Source organism: Vicugna pacos, chromosome 3, assembly GCF_048564905.1.
Source record: "Vicugna pacos chromosome 3, VicPac4, whole genome shotgun sequence".
Classification (NCBI taxonomy): domain Eukaryota; kingdom Metazoa; phylum Chordata; class Mammalia; order Artiodactyla; family Camelidae; genus Vicugna; species Vicugna pacos.
In genome coordinates this window covers 68,752,221-68,771,783 of record NC_132989.1, presented here as the reverse complement: position 1 = coordinate 68,771,783, position 19,563 = coordinate 68,752,221, and the positions used below count along the sequence as shown (strand labels likewise).

The 19,563-nt window shown below is 39.1% G+C and overlaps 1 protein-coding gene across 2 annotated transcripts in view; it reads left to right on the top strand.

Moving 5' to 3' along the window:
* The first annotated feature begins 16,604 nt into the window (after positions 1-16,604).
* SCAMP1 (secretory carrier membrane protein 1) overlaps positions 16,605-19,563 on the top strand; it is a 101,748-nt gene continuing 98,789 nt past the window's right edge. The window contains exon 1 of one of the 2 annotated variants that reach the window (XM_072958464.1): positions 16,605-16,798. In XM_072958464.1, the coding sequence (XP_072814565.1) occupies positions 16,742-16,798 (57 nt within the window). In that variant the 5' untranslated portion in view covers positions 16,605-16,741. The remainder of the gene's footprint in view (positions 16,799-19,563) is intronic. The other variant, XM_072958463.1, reaches the window with a different exon arrangement.

Genomic DNA, 19,563 nt, shown 5'->3' with positions numbered 1-19,563 from the left:
ACCTCTTTCATATTTTTAGCTAGTGACCAGTATAGATTCAAAATAATATACAATCCTTATTTCATTTGTTAATAATCCTGTTTTGCCCTGTTCTTTCCTTGTTTTGGGCTTCTTGAGATTGCCAATATATGGAATCCCAGGGTGTGGTCTTTAAAAACTGGAGGCACCTGTGCTCTCTCCCTCTTTCTGCAGCTGAAGAGAAAAGTAGATAGTATTTTGCATCATAAAATCACCTTGCAAAATTATTTCCATCAAAAGAATCTCTTCTCTTTCCTAAAGTTCCAGATAGTAGATATTTGAGGCTTCCAGGGTCTGTGGTCTTTGTTGTGACTACTCAATTCTGCTGCTGTAGCAAGAAAGCAGCCAAGTGAATGGGTGTAGCTGTGTTCCAATAAAACTTTATTTACAAAGACAGGAAGCTAGACCGGGCAGTCGCTTGCCCACCCTGTTAGCTGCCTACTCCTGTTAGACATCTGGTCTTGAGATTGTTGCTGTGGCCTGTGAAAGCAGTCCTTAATCCTTAAAAGGATATAAACTATTGTCTTATTAATAATGTGTTGCCTTAGTAATAAATATTTAAATTGACATCCCTGGTTTCTAGAAGACATGAATACTTGTGAATTTTCTTTGTTGAACAGAGGATTTTTGGCCTTCCCTCTTTTTTCTCATGCATGAAGTTTCTCATGCATGCATGTATCACAGGTTAGGTTCTCTAGAAGCAAATAGTGAGGCAGAGCTTTGGAAGCAAGTTGTTTTATTAGGATCAATACAATACTTGTGAAAAGTAGGAAGGACACAGGACTGGGCAGAGAGAAAAGGAGAACTACTTTGTGGGTCCAAAAGCTTCATCTGACCTGGCACAGAACTCTGGGAGAACAAGACCCCAAATGGCGAAGACTTCATAACCCTACCTCCCTCAGTCACCAGATGCAGGCTGCCCCAGGAGGAGGGAGTCTTTGGGCAAAACAGCTCTCTGGAAAAAGCTCATAGCTTAGAGGCTGCATGCTGACTGCACTCCCAATTGCGGAGCATAAAGTCCTTTCTTGAAGAGTATCTTCATATCTGCCATACCAGCTCGATTTTTTATTTAAACAGGAAGTCTGAGAGTGTATCTCACCTAAGTTAATACCAGTAATGGAGTAAGAACAGCTATAGAGCCACTGGGCGTGTTAATTTCATCCTCCTTATTCTGTTTCCACTTTTATGTGTAGAAATATCTCTTAGTGAAGGGAAGAAAAGACTGTGGGATACTGACATTATGATGAAGAAATTTCTGGGCATTTTTTTCCTCCTCTATTTCTGCTCTTCCCTCCCCTACCTAGTTATCATTCACCTTCTGTTCTGCCTTCTTCCATTCTACCTCTTACCTTCTGGTTTCTCCATCTCTCGTTCACTGACTTAAATTCTATACAAGGTTGTTGAATAGCTTCATATATAAAGCAATACCTAGGGCTCGTGATGGAGAAAAATTTTGCAAACTGCACTCAAAATTTCCTTGTCTTTGACCACTATATATAATGCTGCTATGAGCATTCATGTACAAGTTTTTGCATGCATATATGTTTTTAATAATAATGCTTATATACCTATGAGTGAAATTGTTGATTTATGTAGTCACTCCATGTTTAGTCTTTTGAGTAAGTGCCAGAATTTTTCTAAAAACGCTGCACCATTTTACATTCCCACCAGCAGTGTATGAGGTTTCCAATTTCTCCACATTCTCATCAATACTTGTCATTGTCATATATTAAATTATATCCATCCTAGTGGGTCTGAAGTGGTATCTCATTGTGGTTTTGATTTACATTTCCCCAAGGACCAATGATGACCATCATTTCATGCCACAGTCCTCTTACTACATCTTTTTTTTAAAGTTATTTTCATAGTGGATGCCCTGGAAATTACAATTAGTATATTAACTTGCAACAATTAAGTTTTTTTAATAAAGTCTATTAATTTTTTTAATGGAGGTACTGGGACTTGAACCTAGGACCTCGTGCATGCTAAGCATGCACTCTACCACTGAGCTATACCCTCCCCCGCAACAATTAAGTTTAGATAAGTCGCAACTTAATTTTAGTAGTATATTGAGCAAAAACTTTGCCTCAATATAGCACCATTTCCATCTCCCTCCTTTGTGCTATTATTGTTACATACATTACATGTTTATACATTATAAGCCTATGAACACAATTTTATAATTATTGCTTTATGCAACTATCTTTTAAATCAGATAGAAGAAAAAAAGAGTTACTAACAAAAATACATTTATACAATCTTTTATATCTACGTGTGTAATAACTTTTACTGGCGCTTTTTATTTTTGGCGGGTAACTCTGAGTTACCACCTAGTATCCTTTCATTTCAGCATGGACTCCCTGTAGTTTTTTTTGTCGGGCAAGTTTGCTAATGAGAAATTTGCTGCTTTGCTGGTTTTTTTTTAAAATTGGGAATGTCTGAATTTCTCCTTATTTTAGGCTGGCTGGATATGGAATTCTTGGTTGATAGTCTTTTTCTTTCAGCACTTTGAATATGTTATCACACTGTCTTCTGGCCTCTGTAGTTTCTGATAAGAAGTCAGCTGTAAATTTTATTGAGTATCCCTTATATTTGTGAGTCATTTTTCTCTTGCTGCTTTCAGGATTCTCTCATTGTCTTTGGCTTTTGATGGTTTGCCTGTGATGTATCTAGGTTTGGATCTCTTTGAATTTGTCCTAAACATTGAACATCTTGGAGGTGTAGATTAATATCTTTTATCAAATTTGGTTTATTTTTGGCTATTATTTTGTTCTCTCTGACTCTTTCCTCTCCTTCTGAGACTTTTCTTATGCACACGTTGGTATGCTTTATGATGTTCTGAAGGTCCCTTAGGATCGTTCATTTTTATTTCTTTTTTAAAATTTTTAGCTGAAGTGTAATCTACTTACAATATTGTATTAGGTGTACAAGATAGTGATTCAAAATTTTTATACATTACAAAATAATCACCACAATTATGTTGCCATTCAAAATTGTTACAATATTATTGACTACGTTTGTTATGCTGTAATTACATATCTGACATTCATTTCATCTGTTCATTTTTATTCATTCATTTTGCTCTCTATTTCTCAGACTAGATGACCTCAACTGACTCATTCATTTGTCTCAATTCACTGATTCATTCTTTTGCCAGCTCAAATCTGCTGTTGAACCCACTGAGCATGATTGATAAACTTTATTTTATTTAAAAATATGAATACATATGTACCATACAAGCAGTGAATACTCGCTTTTTTCACATTGCCAAAAAATGTACCACTTACTGAAAACAGGATAATATTTTAGGCCAAAAAGAAAATAACTGCAAGAGGTATAATTTGTGTTTACTATCTCCTAAGATCATAAAATGCAGTAAATTCTAACCATTCTGAAATTTAGAAACTCTCTTAAATAAATACTGGGTTCAAAAAATAAAATTATATTGGGAATTACAGATCATTTGTATTTGTCTTTATCTGCCTTATTTCACTAAGCATAATACCCTCCAGGTCCATCCATGTTGTTGCAAATAGCAAAATTTCATTCTTTTTTTACAGCTGAGTAATATTCCATTTAGAGTATGTGTGTGTGTGTGTGTGTGTGTATCTCACATCTTCTTTATCCATTCATCTGTTGATGAACACATATGTTGCTTCCATACATTGGCTATTGTAAATAATGCTGCTTTGAACGTTAGGGTCCATGTATTTTTGAATTAGAGTTATCATTTTCTTCAGATATACACTCAGGAGTCGAATTGCTGAATCATATGGTAATTTTATTTTTAGTTTTTTGAGGAACTTCCAGAAGGGATGCATAGGTCTAATTTCTCCCTTTCTGCATACTGAAGAAAAGACTATAAAATGAAACGGCACTGGATTGTTGCAGCGTACTATGTACTGAATAATTAATGTCTCACATGAGATGCCATTTATAACTGAGTGAGTCAGAGTTTGGGAAGCGTACCGTCAACTACTGTACTTATTTATTCTGCATAGGTTATGGGGTTCAAAGGATCTCTGAGATGAGGATGGGGATATCTCTCCTGCAGAAATGGTAGACTTATTATTAGTATTTTGGAGAAAGAATAAAAGTAGCTTTGGATTAGGGGAGGGGAGGACTTCACCCTCTTGCTTGGTTGGTGGCAGTTGGAGCTGACTCTGGTTAAGGAGGACGTGATTGAGATAATGACTGTGGAAGATAAGATGGCTTTGGCTACTTGTGACATGCTAAGGGCTAAAGAGGAAAATCGCTACAGGGGATCCTCAGTGGAAAGCAATGGCTGATTGACTCTATGACTAATATCTAAATTTCCATTTTATATTTTTTCTTTTGTATGTTCTACTTCTCCTTTAATATTTTTCAACCTTCACTAAAATTTCAAGTGCTATGGTCCAGTGTAATCCACATGGTGGGGCATTAGGAATATGCCTGTGTTTACAGCTGAAACAGAGTAATGTAAGAATGTGAGTTTTCCCCCATTGCTCCCTCTCTCCTGAAGTCAGCTTGGTGTAGTTGTCAGAAAACTGAATGAACATCTTGGCTGAGTAGAGAGTATTTGTCATATGCCAGGCAACAGCTCAGTGCAAGTGGACACCATATTGCCAATGTGAGATATCTTCCCTACCAATATTCCAAACAGAGGAAACTGGTCAGTGTTGCAAGATATTCTGATATCATGTAGATGAGACTGACTATCTAGCCAGTAGATATTTTAGTTACAGCACATCCATCACATAGAAAGAGTCATCCATGCCAGCTAGGATAATGTGGCAATTAAATTATTCTAGCTTGTGGTACTTAATAACGACCACAGAAAGTTCAATGAAGAACTAAATTACCCATGGTTAATAATTACTAATAAAATGAGTTTATTACCTTCTCAAAAATGTCTAATACTGAGAAAGAATATGACAAGAACAGAAAATTCAGTTTACACCAAAAGAAAAACAGATTTAAAATGAGTGCAGCCTGTTTCCCATATGATTTTTTCCCCTATAATCTCTTTGACTAGAATGGAGGGACATAAGTTGACCAAGATATATAGACAAATGTTTTTATGTTAAAAACAGATGTTGTTTGGCATTTCTTTGTTTATGGACCAAAGGTACAAAAATGTTCCTGTTTCCCAGGAAAATTCTAGGACACTCAAGATTGTTAATACTGTTCAATGTGATTTTTTTTTTTTTGCATGTCAGGATTCCAATTACACTGCATAGTAGTCCTAAACACATGCTGAGGGGATTATTTGCTTACTACAATAGCACTGTGGGAAACTTAGCTTGATTTACAAAGTATTATAGTTCTTCAAAGGCACAAACATTAAAAAAAAAATCTAATTGGAGATGGGCAGCAAAGAGGGAAGCACACATAGTAAGATACTTGTATTATTTTGTTTTCAGCATCAGTTTTGTCACAAAAGCATTGCAGTTCAGTTACCCTGTGTATAGACAAAATATCTGCAGATTTTGACAGTTACAGATTCTATTCTGATTGGTAGAATATTGTACTTGTGTGGACACAACTATGCATTGTACACGCATCACAGCAAATCACAGGCACACTTATGTTGTACAGATATTTTAATGAACTAGAACAGGGGTTGGCAAACCTGAGGGTCAAGATCAGCCACACATTTGTTTACATATTATCTCCAAGCCTAGAGTCAGTCAAACTGCAGAGTTTGAGGGCACAGTCCCCAGGACTGCTGAAAGTTTGAGAGGTTCCTAAAAGCACCCTCATGTTTGATAATTCACCAGAAGGATTCACAGAACTTACTGAATATTGTTATACTCATGATGTGGTTTATTACAGGGAAATGATACAGATTAATATCAGCCAAAGGAAGAGATGAACATGCCACAGTTGGGAGTTTCAAAACAAACGCAAAGAGAGTTCCAAATGCAAAGCTTTTGTTGTCCTTTCCCATGGAGTGAGGACCCATTAACCTCCCAGCATTGATGTCTGACAATATGCAGGGAGTATCACCAGGGAAGATCACCTGAGTCTTGGTGTCCAGAGTTTTATTGGAGCTTCATTCCATAGGCATAACTGATCAATTTCTCACTTCTATGGTTGAACTCGGTCTCTGGGTCAACTGATACCATGTGACTTAAATCACATGGTTGGTCTTTCTGGTATGGCCAGCTTGCACCCTAAACAACAATCCTAGTAGTTATGACATAGATCACTTTCCAGAAGCATTCTTGTGCCTGCTGATCAAAAATAAATTAATTACAAATTTAAAATATAATTAATGCCAGTATCAATATTTGGTCCTAAGACATTCACAGGCAAATAACACTGGCGAGAAAAAGGATGATATGTAGGGAGTCTCCTTTCTAAGGCTGGATTTAAACCTCTAAACATTGTTTTGTTTTGTTTTGCACTGAGTAGGGTGATTAAATTTTAGGAAAGAGCATAGTAGGGACCTACCATGCCATCAATAAATGTTTACTGAGGGCCTCCTTTCAGCAAGGCAACTGCCAGGCACACAAGTTCTCTAATCTTTCACATACCTGTTTCAGACCATGTAGGAGAAAAAAAGGTGATTTACAAGCTAAGGTACAGAATTATTTGATTCAAAACAGTTTATCTATATCTGTAAAGTTAATTTTTTTTCAAATCTAAGCTCTGTGAAGATTTGGGTTTTTTTACTCACATCGTTTAAATCAAAACTAAGAAATATTTTTTCTCCTGAACTTATTTTTAGGTTGTTAACATAATGGATGGTCATTAAATAAATGAAAAGCATTGTAGAAAAAGAAAACAAATAGTCCGTTGTCTCATCTATTTTCTTTTCTAATTTTAGGTTTTTAAAATGAAGTTGTATCTCTACTCTTTATATACAATATTCAGTATATCTTACCTTTCCCCTATTCACTATTATATTCACTGTTTTTCCATGTTATTACACATTTTTAAAAATCATCATTTTGATGGTTATATAATAACCTTTTTGTGGACTTAGCATTGTTGATTTAATCATTCGAATTATTTTTCTATATTTTTTCAAATCTTTTTATTTCCTTGTTCGTTTGGTGGGCTAAGTGCAAAATGTCACTTCAAAAAATTTTTTTCCAAATCATTTCAAGACATAGGGTTATCTAGACCCTTTCTTCTAATACTTTTCAATTGCTTATATAATAAAACACATGTATTTACATATGAATTAAGTTTAATAATCAATTGAGATAAGCTTTCTTATTTATATACTTCTTTACTTTGACAAATATTTAGAACTATTTAATACTGTATCTCATTTGTATGTTTAATCAAGTCGAATTTTCAGAAACTTTCCACATAAAGGAACAAAAACCAGTGTTGTCTAGTAAGAAGTGACTGTCTCGATCAGTGTGGTTTAGCCTGAGGTGGGCAGTCACAAGGTTCGAGGATGAGAGGAGTCCTTTATGATTCTGCCCCACCAGAAGGCAGGAAGTGTGGTTTGAGTCTCAGCTCTGCCTTCACCCTCTCCTCTTGAGGTTTCTACTTCTCTCTGCAAGTCATTTCGTCATGACCTCCCTCTTCTTCTGCATGGAAGTGCATGACATTTATTTACCCCCTGTTGCTCAGCCTAACCCCTCCTCTCCTCTCTCCCAATATTGGCAAGGTTCTTGATTCTGAACTGAGGTTGTTTCTTCCCTCACGTGACACAGAGCAATCTGTTCTCAGTATCTTACTGTGCTTCTAGTGATAATAGCTCTTTATTTAGCTTCCTCTCTATTACAGCTTTTCTCTCCCTAGGAATTTGGCATGAGTTTCCGAGGGCTGGATGGGAAGGCAATCGAGTGATGAATCTCCCACTGCACCCAGAATTGTCCTCTTTCTCAGACCTCAGCCCTGTTCACAGAACAAGCCTGGGCTCTCCCATCCCCTCCTCTGGGGCAGAATTCTTTCCCCACCAAGCACATTGCCTGTCAGAGGCTAAAGGAGGAGTTTCTGCTCCCCAGTGGTTTCGGGGCCTCAGGCTTAGAGGCTGGCTGTCAGCATCTCCCACTGTCCTTCCCATGATGCTCCTCGATGCTCTTAAAGTTGTGCTCTGGAGAGCCTGTCTACAGGCTACCCTGACACGTTTAGACTTGTCTGAATTTTCAACTTCTCAACTTGAGCGAATGCTCTGGGACCCTCACTCCATTGATTTAGAAATTATTGGACTGATTATTCTTGTGTTAACATTAATTTTTAAATCTCACATCACTAAATCTCCATTGAGTTTATTTTTCAAATTCATTTGTGTACCAAACTACAATTTAATCAGGAAACTAGTCCAATACTCTTGTGAAAATGTGACTAATTTCTTTGGAACCTTGCCTGACAAAGTAGATATTTTCTGTTCTTATTTTATGATCACTCTTTTTCCTGTGCTCTTTATGGGAAAAGCAGATGACAATGCAGGCAAAGGAAGGCAAATAAATTTAAAAAATTTTAAATGGAAATTTCATTGTTCTTAAAATCTTTTTAGAAACTTTTACTACAGCTTTTAAGTACTATGGTAAAATGTAGCATTTATGGCAAAGATTTAGAAGGTATAGCAAAAACTACTATTAACAAAGAAAGTAATTTTTAAAAAAGGTTAGAAAAGCTGTTAGGTGAGTGAAAATCTGATGTGAAAGAAATTTCTTAACTCCATACATCCATCCATCCATCCACTCATCCATCCACCCATCCATCCACTCATCCATTCATCCATCCATGCAATCATTTAATTTCATATTATGCTGGGTGCTGTGCTGAGTATCAAGGATGTGAAAATGATCAAGGCATAGTGTGTACCCCAGAGGAATATATAATCTTTTTTAGAATTGGTTTTAATTAATTGATTGATTTTTTAAAGTTTTGGGGGGGTATTTATTTATTTACTTATTTATTTAAATGGAGGTACTGAGGATTGAACCCAGGACCTCATGCATACTAAGCATGTACTCTGTCACTAAGCTATACCCCCCCGAGGGATATATAATCTAAAGGGGGACAGAGATACATCTAAATGTATGATAGACATGGTTGATGCCCCAGATCACATTTTTTGGCCACTTCTGGCTTGAGCTATGGTAGTCAGTAACCATGAATGCTGATGGCTTGTCATTACTAGTGTCCACTGAGTTTCTCAGCTTTATTGCCTCAGGGATTTCCCTGAAGCTACTCTACTGGCATTGTGCGTGAATGTGTGTGTATGTGTGTGTGTATATGATGAATGCCCCTGAGAAAATCCCAACCAATACCCACACTTGCAAACTTCTTAATCCCTCCTTTATTGGCTTCCTCTATTTATCTGACTCATTCTTCCCTCTCCCTCACTCTGGCTTCCTGGGAATACCACCCAAATAAACTACTCGTACCCAAGTTTCTTCTCCCTTTCACCCAAGATCCTGCTTTTGGCAGAACCCAATTCTTATATTACCAATACAAAGTAATCATATCTATAGATGATGGAGATATAAACAGAGTGCTCTTGTTCTACAGAGGGTTGAGCAACTAATTCCCTGAGTAGGACTTGCCAGGAAAGACTATCGCAGGAACCAAAGAAAGGGAGAAATTAGAGATTGACAGTTGAAAGATAAGCCTCTCCAATTTCTTTTCTTATAGGTCAATATGAGATAAATAGTCCTGGGATGATGTAATAGAGACTACTTTGCATATCTCTAATTATTTGCATGAGTTACACTTGCCTGAGCCCTTCTGGACCTTCTGGAAGAGTGAATGATGAGACAAGTTGGAGATAATGCCCAGTTCTCAGACTAAGCAGCTTTTAGAACTAAGAATAGGAACAGTTCTATGCTTTGACCTTTGAAATCAACCCTTGACCAGGGAGGTTGCTTCAAGGTAGGAAAATGTCAGGATACCCAGGGTTGGTCCAGGGGTTATGGTTGTGGTCAGGGATCAAATAACAGTTTGCTTGCAATGCCTTGTGATGGCTTTCTATTGTCTTGTAACCAAGTTCCCAGGAGCATGTGTGCCAGGTTTCATGAGAGAGGGGCTGTGAAAATTTAGAGAGGGTCAAAAGGAAAAACTGTGATTCATCAGATCATAGTCCAAAAAAAAAAAAAACCCACCTAAAATCATGAGAACCTCCCTGTGGAAGTCATATCAGAAGAACTCAGCCTTGGCTAAGACCTCTAGAGAGTATGAGGTTTGAGCAGGTGGACACTGGTGTTAATGGAAGGAACACTGTCATCTCTCGGCTCTAGAGCCTAAAACCATGCCAAGAGGCAGACAGAACCATCAAAGTTCCTGAGGCCACAAATGGGGGGAAGCCAACTGTGGCAGCTGCACCATCCTTGGACTGGTCAGACAGAGGAAATCATTCAGTGGGGGTGGAGTGAGAGCTCGGGTTCCCAGACAGAGACAATGAATATGGTTATCCACATTTCTGTCACTCCAGTCATTTGATAGACACTGGGGAAGCATGAATTACAAAGACATGCTTAATAAACCAACAAGATTATGCTACTTCTTTAGAAAAATCAACATGGATTTCTCCATACAGGCAACAGAATAAAGCCTAATGTAGAATGCCAGGACAAACAATACAAACCCCCAGATTCTCAACATGATTCTTAAAATAACTTTCAGATTCACCTCACTTCTCTGAGTTTCCATTTTCTCATTTGTATGAGATGATAATACTCACCTCCGGGAAGTATGTTGCATATGAGAAAACATCTGTTGAGCCTCCAGCATCTCAGTGCCTGACATATGCCAGGCCTTCAAGACTTTCTGGCTATCTCTTCCTTCTCCTCTCATGAGGTAAGGAAGAGAAGAGATTTCTTTAAAAAAATTCTCAGCATTAAAGTAAAGGGAGAACCTGAAAGCAACCTTTCTTTCCTTAAAGACCTAAAAAAGATTTGGGGTATTTCTTTCAGGAGATCAGAAAATGGATTAGATTGCTGTGATTATTTCCTTTCTTTCAGGAGTTTCCTGAAAATTTAAGCCTAATTTGCAATCTAAGAATTACAAACTGTCCTTACTTTGAGGCCTTTCATGAAATTGTATAGACATTAGGTAATATCAAGTACGATTATATAATTCATGGTTCATGAAAAAAATAAAATCAGTTCTCTGAAAATGTACTTAGATAAAAATAACAGTAGTCTTTTTATCTATTCACACAAGAACAGATTGAATATCCAAAGTAGTCACAGGACGTAATACTTATTTTACTGTTTAGCTATATTTATATATTACCATATACTGCTATATATAACTATATATATAGCTATGTTTATATACTTTCTTACTACTATATAATTTACTATATACTATATATTATATACCATATATATCATATACATTATATATCATATACTATTATATATTATATACCATATCCATTATATACCATACTTTACCACACCATACATTATATACTATATACCATAATTTACTACATAATTTATATATTTTACTATAATACAATTTTACTTTTTTAAAAAGTATTTTAAATATGATCACTGGTAAATGCCTCCTTGATATTTAGGTATATATATATACATATATATATGTTGTGTGTGTACCTAATGTATATATATGTGCAAAAATGTCTTTCTGTCTTGCAAAATGAGGATAACTTCACCTAATGTTCTTATGCAGACTGTTCTAGGTAATAAAACGAGCTCTACAGTTAGTTTTTGCATCTCATTGGCTCTACCATTTGAAATGCTTCCATGGTCTTCCTATGAAGTCGTCGTTTAGAATTCAGATTTTCAGTCCAGAAGATTTTATTACAGTAGTTGCACAATTCTGTTTGTATTGACTGCTAAAATGCTTACTCTTAATTTTATATTTGGGCTTACTCTGACCAAAGATGTTAAGTGGCAATCTCTTTTTTAAGCTAAGGAATCTTAACTGTAAACACAACTATTTCTTGAATACCTTCTTTGAGCAAGATGCTGTGCTAGGCTCTGTAAATAATATAAAGATGAAAATTTCTCCCTGCCTTCAGGAGCTCACATCATGGACAGAGACACATACATTCATTCACTCCAAATATTGAGAATTACCATATATGCTGGAAATGTGCTGATAACTTTATACCCATAGGTGATGGTGTATTGTGAATTCTATAACAGAGATACAGAATTATTTTAGATACTATGGGAAAGCAGACACAAGTTTGGATTAGGGATTGCCAGTAAGGATTTCATTATTCAAAATTGGCCATGAAGGGTTGATTGGACTTGACAAGTGAGAATGGAGTGGGAGGAGGACATTCTTGGCAGCAGGGACTGTATGTGCATGTATAGTCATAGATAAACTGAGACTCAAAACGTACGCTTAGTTTTGGTAAGTTTATTGTGTTCCCATACTACACAATACTTCTATCCAATCAATTATAAAAGAATGCCACTATGATGTAATGATCCAAAGGCTACTCAGACCATTTTGCCTCTTGAACAGCATATAATCACATGGGAAAACGTGATTACTTTAGTGGCAGCTGGTTGGACTAGATAATGGGTAGTGATATGAATCTGTCTATGGGTCTCAAGGGCTATAATCAAGTTGCCAACAGGGCTGGGTTACTTTTTGGACTCTCTCAGGGAGAACTGTTTCTTTGCTTGTTTAGGCTGTTGGCAGAATGTATCCTCATGGCTTTAGGACTCATGCTTTCATTTCCTTGTTGGCTGTCAGCTTGGGGGCTATTCCCAGTTTCTAAAAGTCACTCTCATGTCTTGGCTCCTGAACCCCTTCCTCCGTACTCAAACCGGCAACTCTTCTGCCTTCCCTTCCACTTTTAAGGGCTCACATGATTCCACTGGGCTCACCTGGATAATGCAGGATACTCTCCCACCTCAAAGTTCTTAGTCTTCATCATATCTACAAAGTCCCTTTTGCCATGTAAGGTGACACATTCACAGGTACCAGGGATTAGAGTGTGAACATCTTTGGAGGACCATTATTTGGCCTACCATACGGTGCCTTTATCTCCTCAGATCCCTCCTGGAAGTGTAGCCAGTGGCAGAACAGAGGGCCACTTATGCTTCTGTTAGTGTGTGGTGGGTATCAGCAGCAGCATAGCTGGAGACTGAGTCCACTGTGAGAGATGATGGATTTCAATTTTAGTAACCCATTAATGGACCCAGAGTCCAATGACACTTTTGAAATAAGAAATGTAAATTTCTTTTCTTTCTTTTTTTTTTTTTTTTTGCATGGGGGAGGTAATCAGTTTCGTTTATTTATTTAGTTTTTCGATGGAGGTACTGGGAATTGAACTCAGGACCTCGTGGATGCTAAGCATGCGCTCTACCACTTGAGCTATACCCTTCCCCCCAGGAAATGTAAATTTCTAACTTGACATTTTCTTAACACTTAACATTTTCTTAACACTTAACAGCCATAAGCTAGACAGTATAGGAAACATGGAATTCAAACGACAGCCCTGGCCTAATGGATTCACAAATTAGTAAGATGGAGGGAGAAGCAGCATGATGATGGTGAGGCAGACCCTAAGGAAAGGAAGAAACAGAATTAGGGAGGGCTGAGCCACTGGCACAGATTAATAGAATGTTAAAGCTGTTCAAAGTACCTGAGATATCATTTAGCCATGTCCTGGGCTTTCTAGGAAGTTTCTTGGGAACAGACCCTCCCCTTACAGCTTGTTCACTGCTTTATCTCCAACATCTAAGACATTGTTCACCACTTGGTAGGTGCTCAACAAATACTTGTTGATTGACTAGTGTGAAATTCAGAGAGGTCAACTGCTATGATTAAGGACACACAGCTGGTTTATGGTAGAGCTGGGTCTAGAAACTGGTTTTGATTCTTCATTCTTTTATGAAATTTAGGAGGCAGCTCCTAGAAAATGAACTACTCCAACAGATGAAGCCTTCTGTAATGCACTCTCTCTACCTTGTACATAGCATTTCTTCTTCCTATATGAAATATTACCAACCAAACCTATCAATTTAATGTCTGAAATGTGAGTTGAGAGACCCGAGTTCTGTTCTTAGTTCCTCTAACCACTTCCTTTGTGACTGAGGCAAATGACGTAAACTGTCCAAATTCAGTTTCTTCTTTGATCATGAGAGAGGCTAAAGGTCCTTTCAGTTCTCGTGTCCTGTAATTCCAAATTTCATGAAAGGTAATTAACAAGCTCACCTGTGGACCGTGTGTCTGCATGTCTTTGTATCAGTGTTCTTGAGGTGTGGTCAGCACATCACCTCTATCAGAATCACCTGGGGTCCTTTAACTATGCTGATTTTGTAATTGTTAAAAAGAATACATTAGACACATAGCCGTTGATTCAGAGAGATTTCCATTAGGTTATGCTTCCCAATTTTTTTCACCTTTATAGTCACGCTACACATAAAAAGTGATCGTATTTATGTGGTGTACTAGGGTAAGAAACCTTAGACTGTCTCTTTGCCAATGCACATCTCACTGAGAAACTTCGCCACTGAGTGAGAAAAATAGGTTGCAGGAAAAAAAATGTATGATCCCGTTTTTCAAGACAACGCCAAAACTCTGCATGATTATATAAAAGCATGTCTGTATGAATATGTATTATATGTTTGTATACATTTGTGTGAGACATATTATGTGCTTGTATGTATACAATATTATAATATTGAAAGGAACGTACTAGGTTGTTAAGTGAAGTGAGAAAAGAAAACAAAAAAAAATTTTTTAAAGGTTTAAACCTTTTTAAGGCTATTCGTAGCATAGTATATGCTATGAATGCATTAATGCATTTATATAAAAGAATGTATTCTTATATAAAGACATTTTAAAATAAAATTAAAAATGTAAGTCCAGGGCCCCCTGCCTTAGAGCCTGTAAAGCCAAGTCTCAGGGTTAGGAGATATGGAGAAGTAGGTGTCTGCATCCTTACAAATATTCCAAGTGATTCTGTAACAGTGAAGTCTGTAAATCTTTGCATTAAGTGCTAATATCATTAGCCAAAAACACAGCATAGTGGGAACTTTCCATCCTGCAGTGCAGGCTCAGCTGATCCTCATTGTCTTGGAACCTAGTAGATGCATAATAAACAGAAGCTGATTATTTTGAGCCAATTGGAGGACAGGTGGAGGGAGTCAGGGCCAAAGTGGTGAGAGAAGCCCATCAGGCAATCAAGATCAGGAGAGATGAGGAAAAACACATAAGAACAAAGGACTGCGCCCCCTTAGCATTTTCGAACATTCAACGCTATTTGTTAGGCACTAAATACATCCAAGACACTTTTCTGTATCTTATTTAATTCTGAAAAAACTCGTTACAGACTTAGAGAGGTGAAGTGGGTAGCACAAGTAGTATCAGAAGTGGGATTTGAACCTGCCACGTTTTGAGCTCTGAGCTATAAACTAGATTCCTGGCAGCTGCTGAGGATAGGAGGGCAAGCACAATAGATTGCTCTTTTTCACATCCCCAATCTTGCATCTCTACCATGATTATTCCCGCCTGCTGTGTCTTTATTAGTTGACATTCCAAGTCAGCTGCCTAGAAGCAGCTTCTTTGTCATATATTCCATTCTGGAACCCCTCAAAGAGAGATTACAGCAAACGTGGTTTTTTGTCTGTCGTCTCTAGCTAGTGTTTTCACAATGAGGAGAAACTATTCCCAGGTGACTTTGTATAATGCAAAAAGGCCAAGAAGACTAACTCTAGTTCCTTCCAATTCTGAGTGAATTAGACCTACCAAGTGAAAATAATTCTGGCTTTTTGTAGTTTTATCTGCTAAGTGTTTTGCCGTTAGAGCAAGAGGAAGAGAGGGAAGAAAGAGATGCCCTCTGAGTTCAGGGGTGGGGCAATGAGAGGTACAAATAAGTTCTTCACACATACTCATTTTTTGGTCATCTCTGGTGTCGGGTAGTGAATAGGAAAAAAATCAGAGGTGTGTATTTTGCTAGAAAGAAAACAAAAATTGCATCTTTCCGTCATCCACTAACATTAACTTAAGGGTCTTGCTCTCTGCACCTGTGCACCCCCTGCGATCATTTCCGGGGAAGTAGCCATTTTGCAGATTCTGGAGGATGATGCCAACGGCCGGACCCTGGTACAGAATCTCTTTTCCCCAAACCTACGTGGAGCCAGTCGGGATCTTCAACGCCAATACTGGTTTCCGGGATTTAGCAGCTACCTAGAGTCGGAAAAACCGGAAGACGGGAAGCTGGGATTCCCAGGTGTGCCAAATTCATTAGCTAGGATCAGGCCTCGCGGGTGTGATCTTTGGAGACTCGTGAGGAGCTTCTCCAGTTTCCCGCGCCTCTCCGCCGGGTTAAGCAGCCATTCCTTCCCTAGGTGTGCAGCCTGCGTCCCAAACTGCATTCCCAACCTGGGGCAGTGGGGTCAGCTTACGTCTTTCTTGCCCACAAAGTGCCACCTCTTCCCTAAACTACGCTCAGCCAAAAGGGGGCCGGCTGCCTTTAAGTCGATTAGACAACTCGGCCCGTCTTGATGCAGAATCTCGGTCGGGCCTCACCGCCGCTCTCTGCTCCCAGCTCCCTCCGCCCCTAGTTCCTACTCGGTCGTAGCCAAAGCCCGGAACGCTGGATCCCGGCGCGAAGGAACGGGGCGGCGAACCAAGAGCGGCGCGGGCGGCCGGGAGCCCGGCGCACCGGGCATGCTCAGTGGCACGGCCGGCTGGGTGGCCTCGCGAGCTGCACCCGGATCTGCTCGGCGGCGGCGGCGGCGGCGGCGGCGGCGACGTGAGCGCGCAGGGGGGCGGCGGCCTCGCCTCGTCTCTCTCTCTGCGCCTGGGTCGGGTGGGTGACGCCGAGCGCGAGATGTCGGATTTTGACAGTAACCCGTTTGCCGACCCGGATCTCAACAACCCCTTCAAGGTGAGCCTGGTCCCCGGTATCTCCCGCTGCCGTGGTGCGTCGTTGTTTGTTTAAACGGACAAGTTCCTTCGCGCCCACTGCGCCCGCCACTCGGCCCCCCTCAGCCGCCTAGACAGAGGTCGGGGTCGCCGCACTCCTTTTGGGGGTCGCGCCTCGGCCCCCGCGTCACTCGTTTGGAGGTCGGAGTGGAACCTCCTCAGCTCCCCGGCCGCCTTTCGCCATGTCCCTGACTGGAGAGGGTCGTGCCCTGGCCCGGGGCTGGGGGTTCCTGGCCCCCCTCTCGGGAGCGGGGAGAGTGAGAGCCCCGGGCAGGTGGAATTGTCACCTGTCTAGCAAGTGTGGCGGGCCGGGCCGGGACGCGGACCGGGACGCGGCGAAGGTGGGGGGGGTCACCCTGGGGGGGGCGTTGTCATGGGGATCCGAGGCGGCGGCGGCAGCGGAGAGCCGCGCGGGGGTGATGGCAGAGGTACGGAGGAGAGGTGAGGGCCCCCGGAACGCTGCAGTTAAAAAAAAAAAAGGTGGTGTTTTTGTTTTTTAAACTTGTGTTGCACCCAGATACCACCAGCGGCGCTGCCATCCCTCCTCCCCACCATTTGCCTGAGGTTGAAGGTAGTGATATCAAAGCATAAGTTAAATATAAGTGAACACACCTGGAAAACAATAGTGCACGTGGACGATCATTTTCCTACCTAACTGCTCTTAGCAATGTAAGCGACGGTATATTTTCCAAGCTCCTGGTGCGTCAGCGGTTCTCTGGGCTGTATGAGGATACCATTTCCCACATGAGCGCCTTTCCTTCTTGGAGGCGACCTTATCAACCCAGCTTCGAAAGGGCTTGGCATAGAAATGGGCAAACGAAGGCGGCTGAGATGTTCATTATCTGCACTTAAATTAATACAACATATAAATATCTTTTTAAAAGTACCACTCCGGGTTTCTTAATGAGCTCAGTTGCTTTGCACGTGTCGTTTGTATCCGACTGTTGGTTGAAGTTGGTTGGTTAATTTCCTCTGGATATTCCCCTGGATACGTAATTTGTAGTCACACAAATTTCACTCCTGGCTTGTTGAGTTTACATCTCTTTTTTACTCCTGGTTTTCTCTCTTATTAAGAATCCTGAAGAGGAAAAGTATCCCTCTTCTGATTGTTAGTCTGATATTTCTTGGAGGGTTATGTTAATGAAATGATTCTGGTTGTTATTGACAGCTTGACTGACTCTGTAGAAATGAATAGACTCAGTCAACTATTCCTTTGCCTCTAATGTCACTTAAGAAAATTCCATACAACTGGCCTGAAACTTTAAAGATGAAATGATTGTACTTGGAGAATTTTTTCTCCCCCAGAAGTTTAGTATTTAGTATTCCATCATTACAGCTTGTGGAGAATTAGATGATTCTTAAATCATAGACATTCTAAAGAGACATTTTGTAACTTGCCAGATAGGTGTTATTTTAGAATATTTTGAAGGTGTAGCATAAAGAACTTATAAGTTAATTCAGGTAATTCATTGATGCTGTTTTATTCAGCATCTGACAGTTTGGCTATTTTCTATTTGGTCATTCCATTTCCTGGATCATTTTTTATATCTGGTTCTCTTGTAAGAGCAAGACATAACTGCTCTTTTGTGACATCTAATGTTGCCGTGACACTTCTTCTGCATATAAGGTTGCTGTAGTAATTCTAAACCCAAAAGTAGGTTTAAATACTCATTCATTGTAGCGTAAAATTATAAACCTTTTTTGTTCTTTATAAGTGGATGCACTCAGAGGACAGTGATTATTTAGGTTCATAAAATGCTTCAAAGGATGGATAATTTAGGCCTAAAGAAGTCTTGGTTGTACACGTTTCCTGTTTATGAGCTTTCCCTATTTTCGGTGACTCTCCACACGGTGTATCTGACCTTTTATCTTTCCATTTAAGTTCAGCTACCCTTCCTCTTCTCAAAGTAAAGATTTACATTTGTAGACTGTTCTTTCTACTATTGGTTTCCTTCTATGTAAATGTGATTTTTGAAATAGCATTTCTGGTCCTCGCTACTTAAATAAAAAGTTTCTAATTCATCTTTGTGTTATCTTATCATTATCCTTCTTTTCAAATCTGTTCTTATTTTCAATATTTAAAATGTTCCAATATTTAAAAGTAAAGTTCATGTTTTCAAATAGTATTTCACATTTGGCGACCATCCTAATTTCTTCTTGATTAAAAACTGATTTCCATTGCTAGCTAATTTGCTAACTTGCCCGTTGTCTTACATACAGCTTTAGGTAGTGTAGAATTTACATTAGAAGTTAGGTCACGTGATTCGTGGTTCATTTCGGATGGCCCAGTATATGCCTCCATTTGCATTTCTGCCAGTAAAATTCTTGTTTTGTATTTGGAACTTGGACTTCAGACACTCGTCTCATATTTGAAAGTTGTGGACCAAGACTTTAAAACAACAAACCTGCATTTGATTTTGGCTTTGTCACTGACCAGCTGTGAGACCTTGGAAAGTTACTTAGCCTTTCTATAACTCAGTTTACTATTATGTAAAATAGAGTAATAATACCTTCTCCATAGGATTGTTAATATCTTTAGGGGAACATAGATTTAGCATATGTATAAGTGCTCAGTGCATGGTGGCTTTAATTAGATAATAATAAATAGTATTAATAATAATTCAAGAAACTGTAATTATAGCTAACCACATTATTCTTAGCTTATTAATTAGGTGAAGTTCATGTTCTCTTTGAATCTTCTAGAGTGCTAGTAGTAGCTGTTAGGTG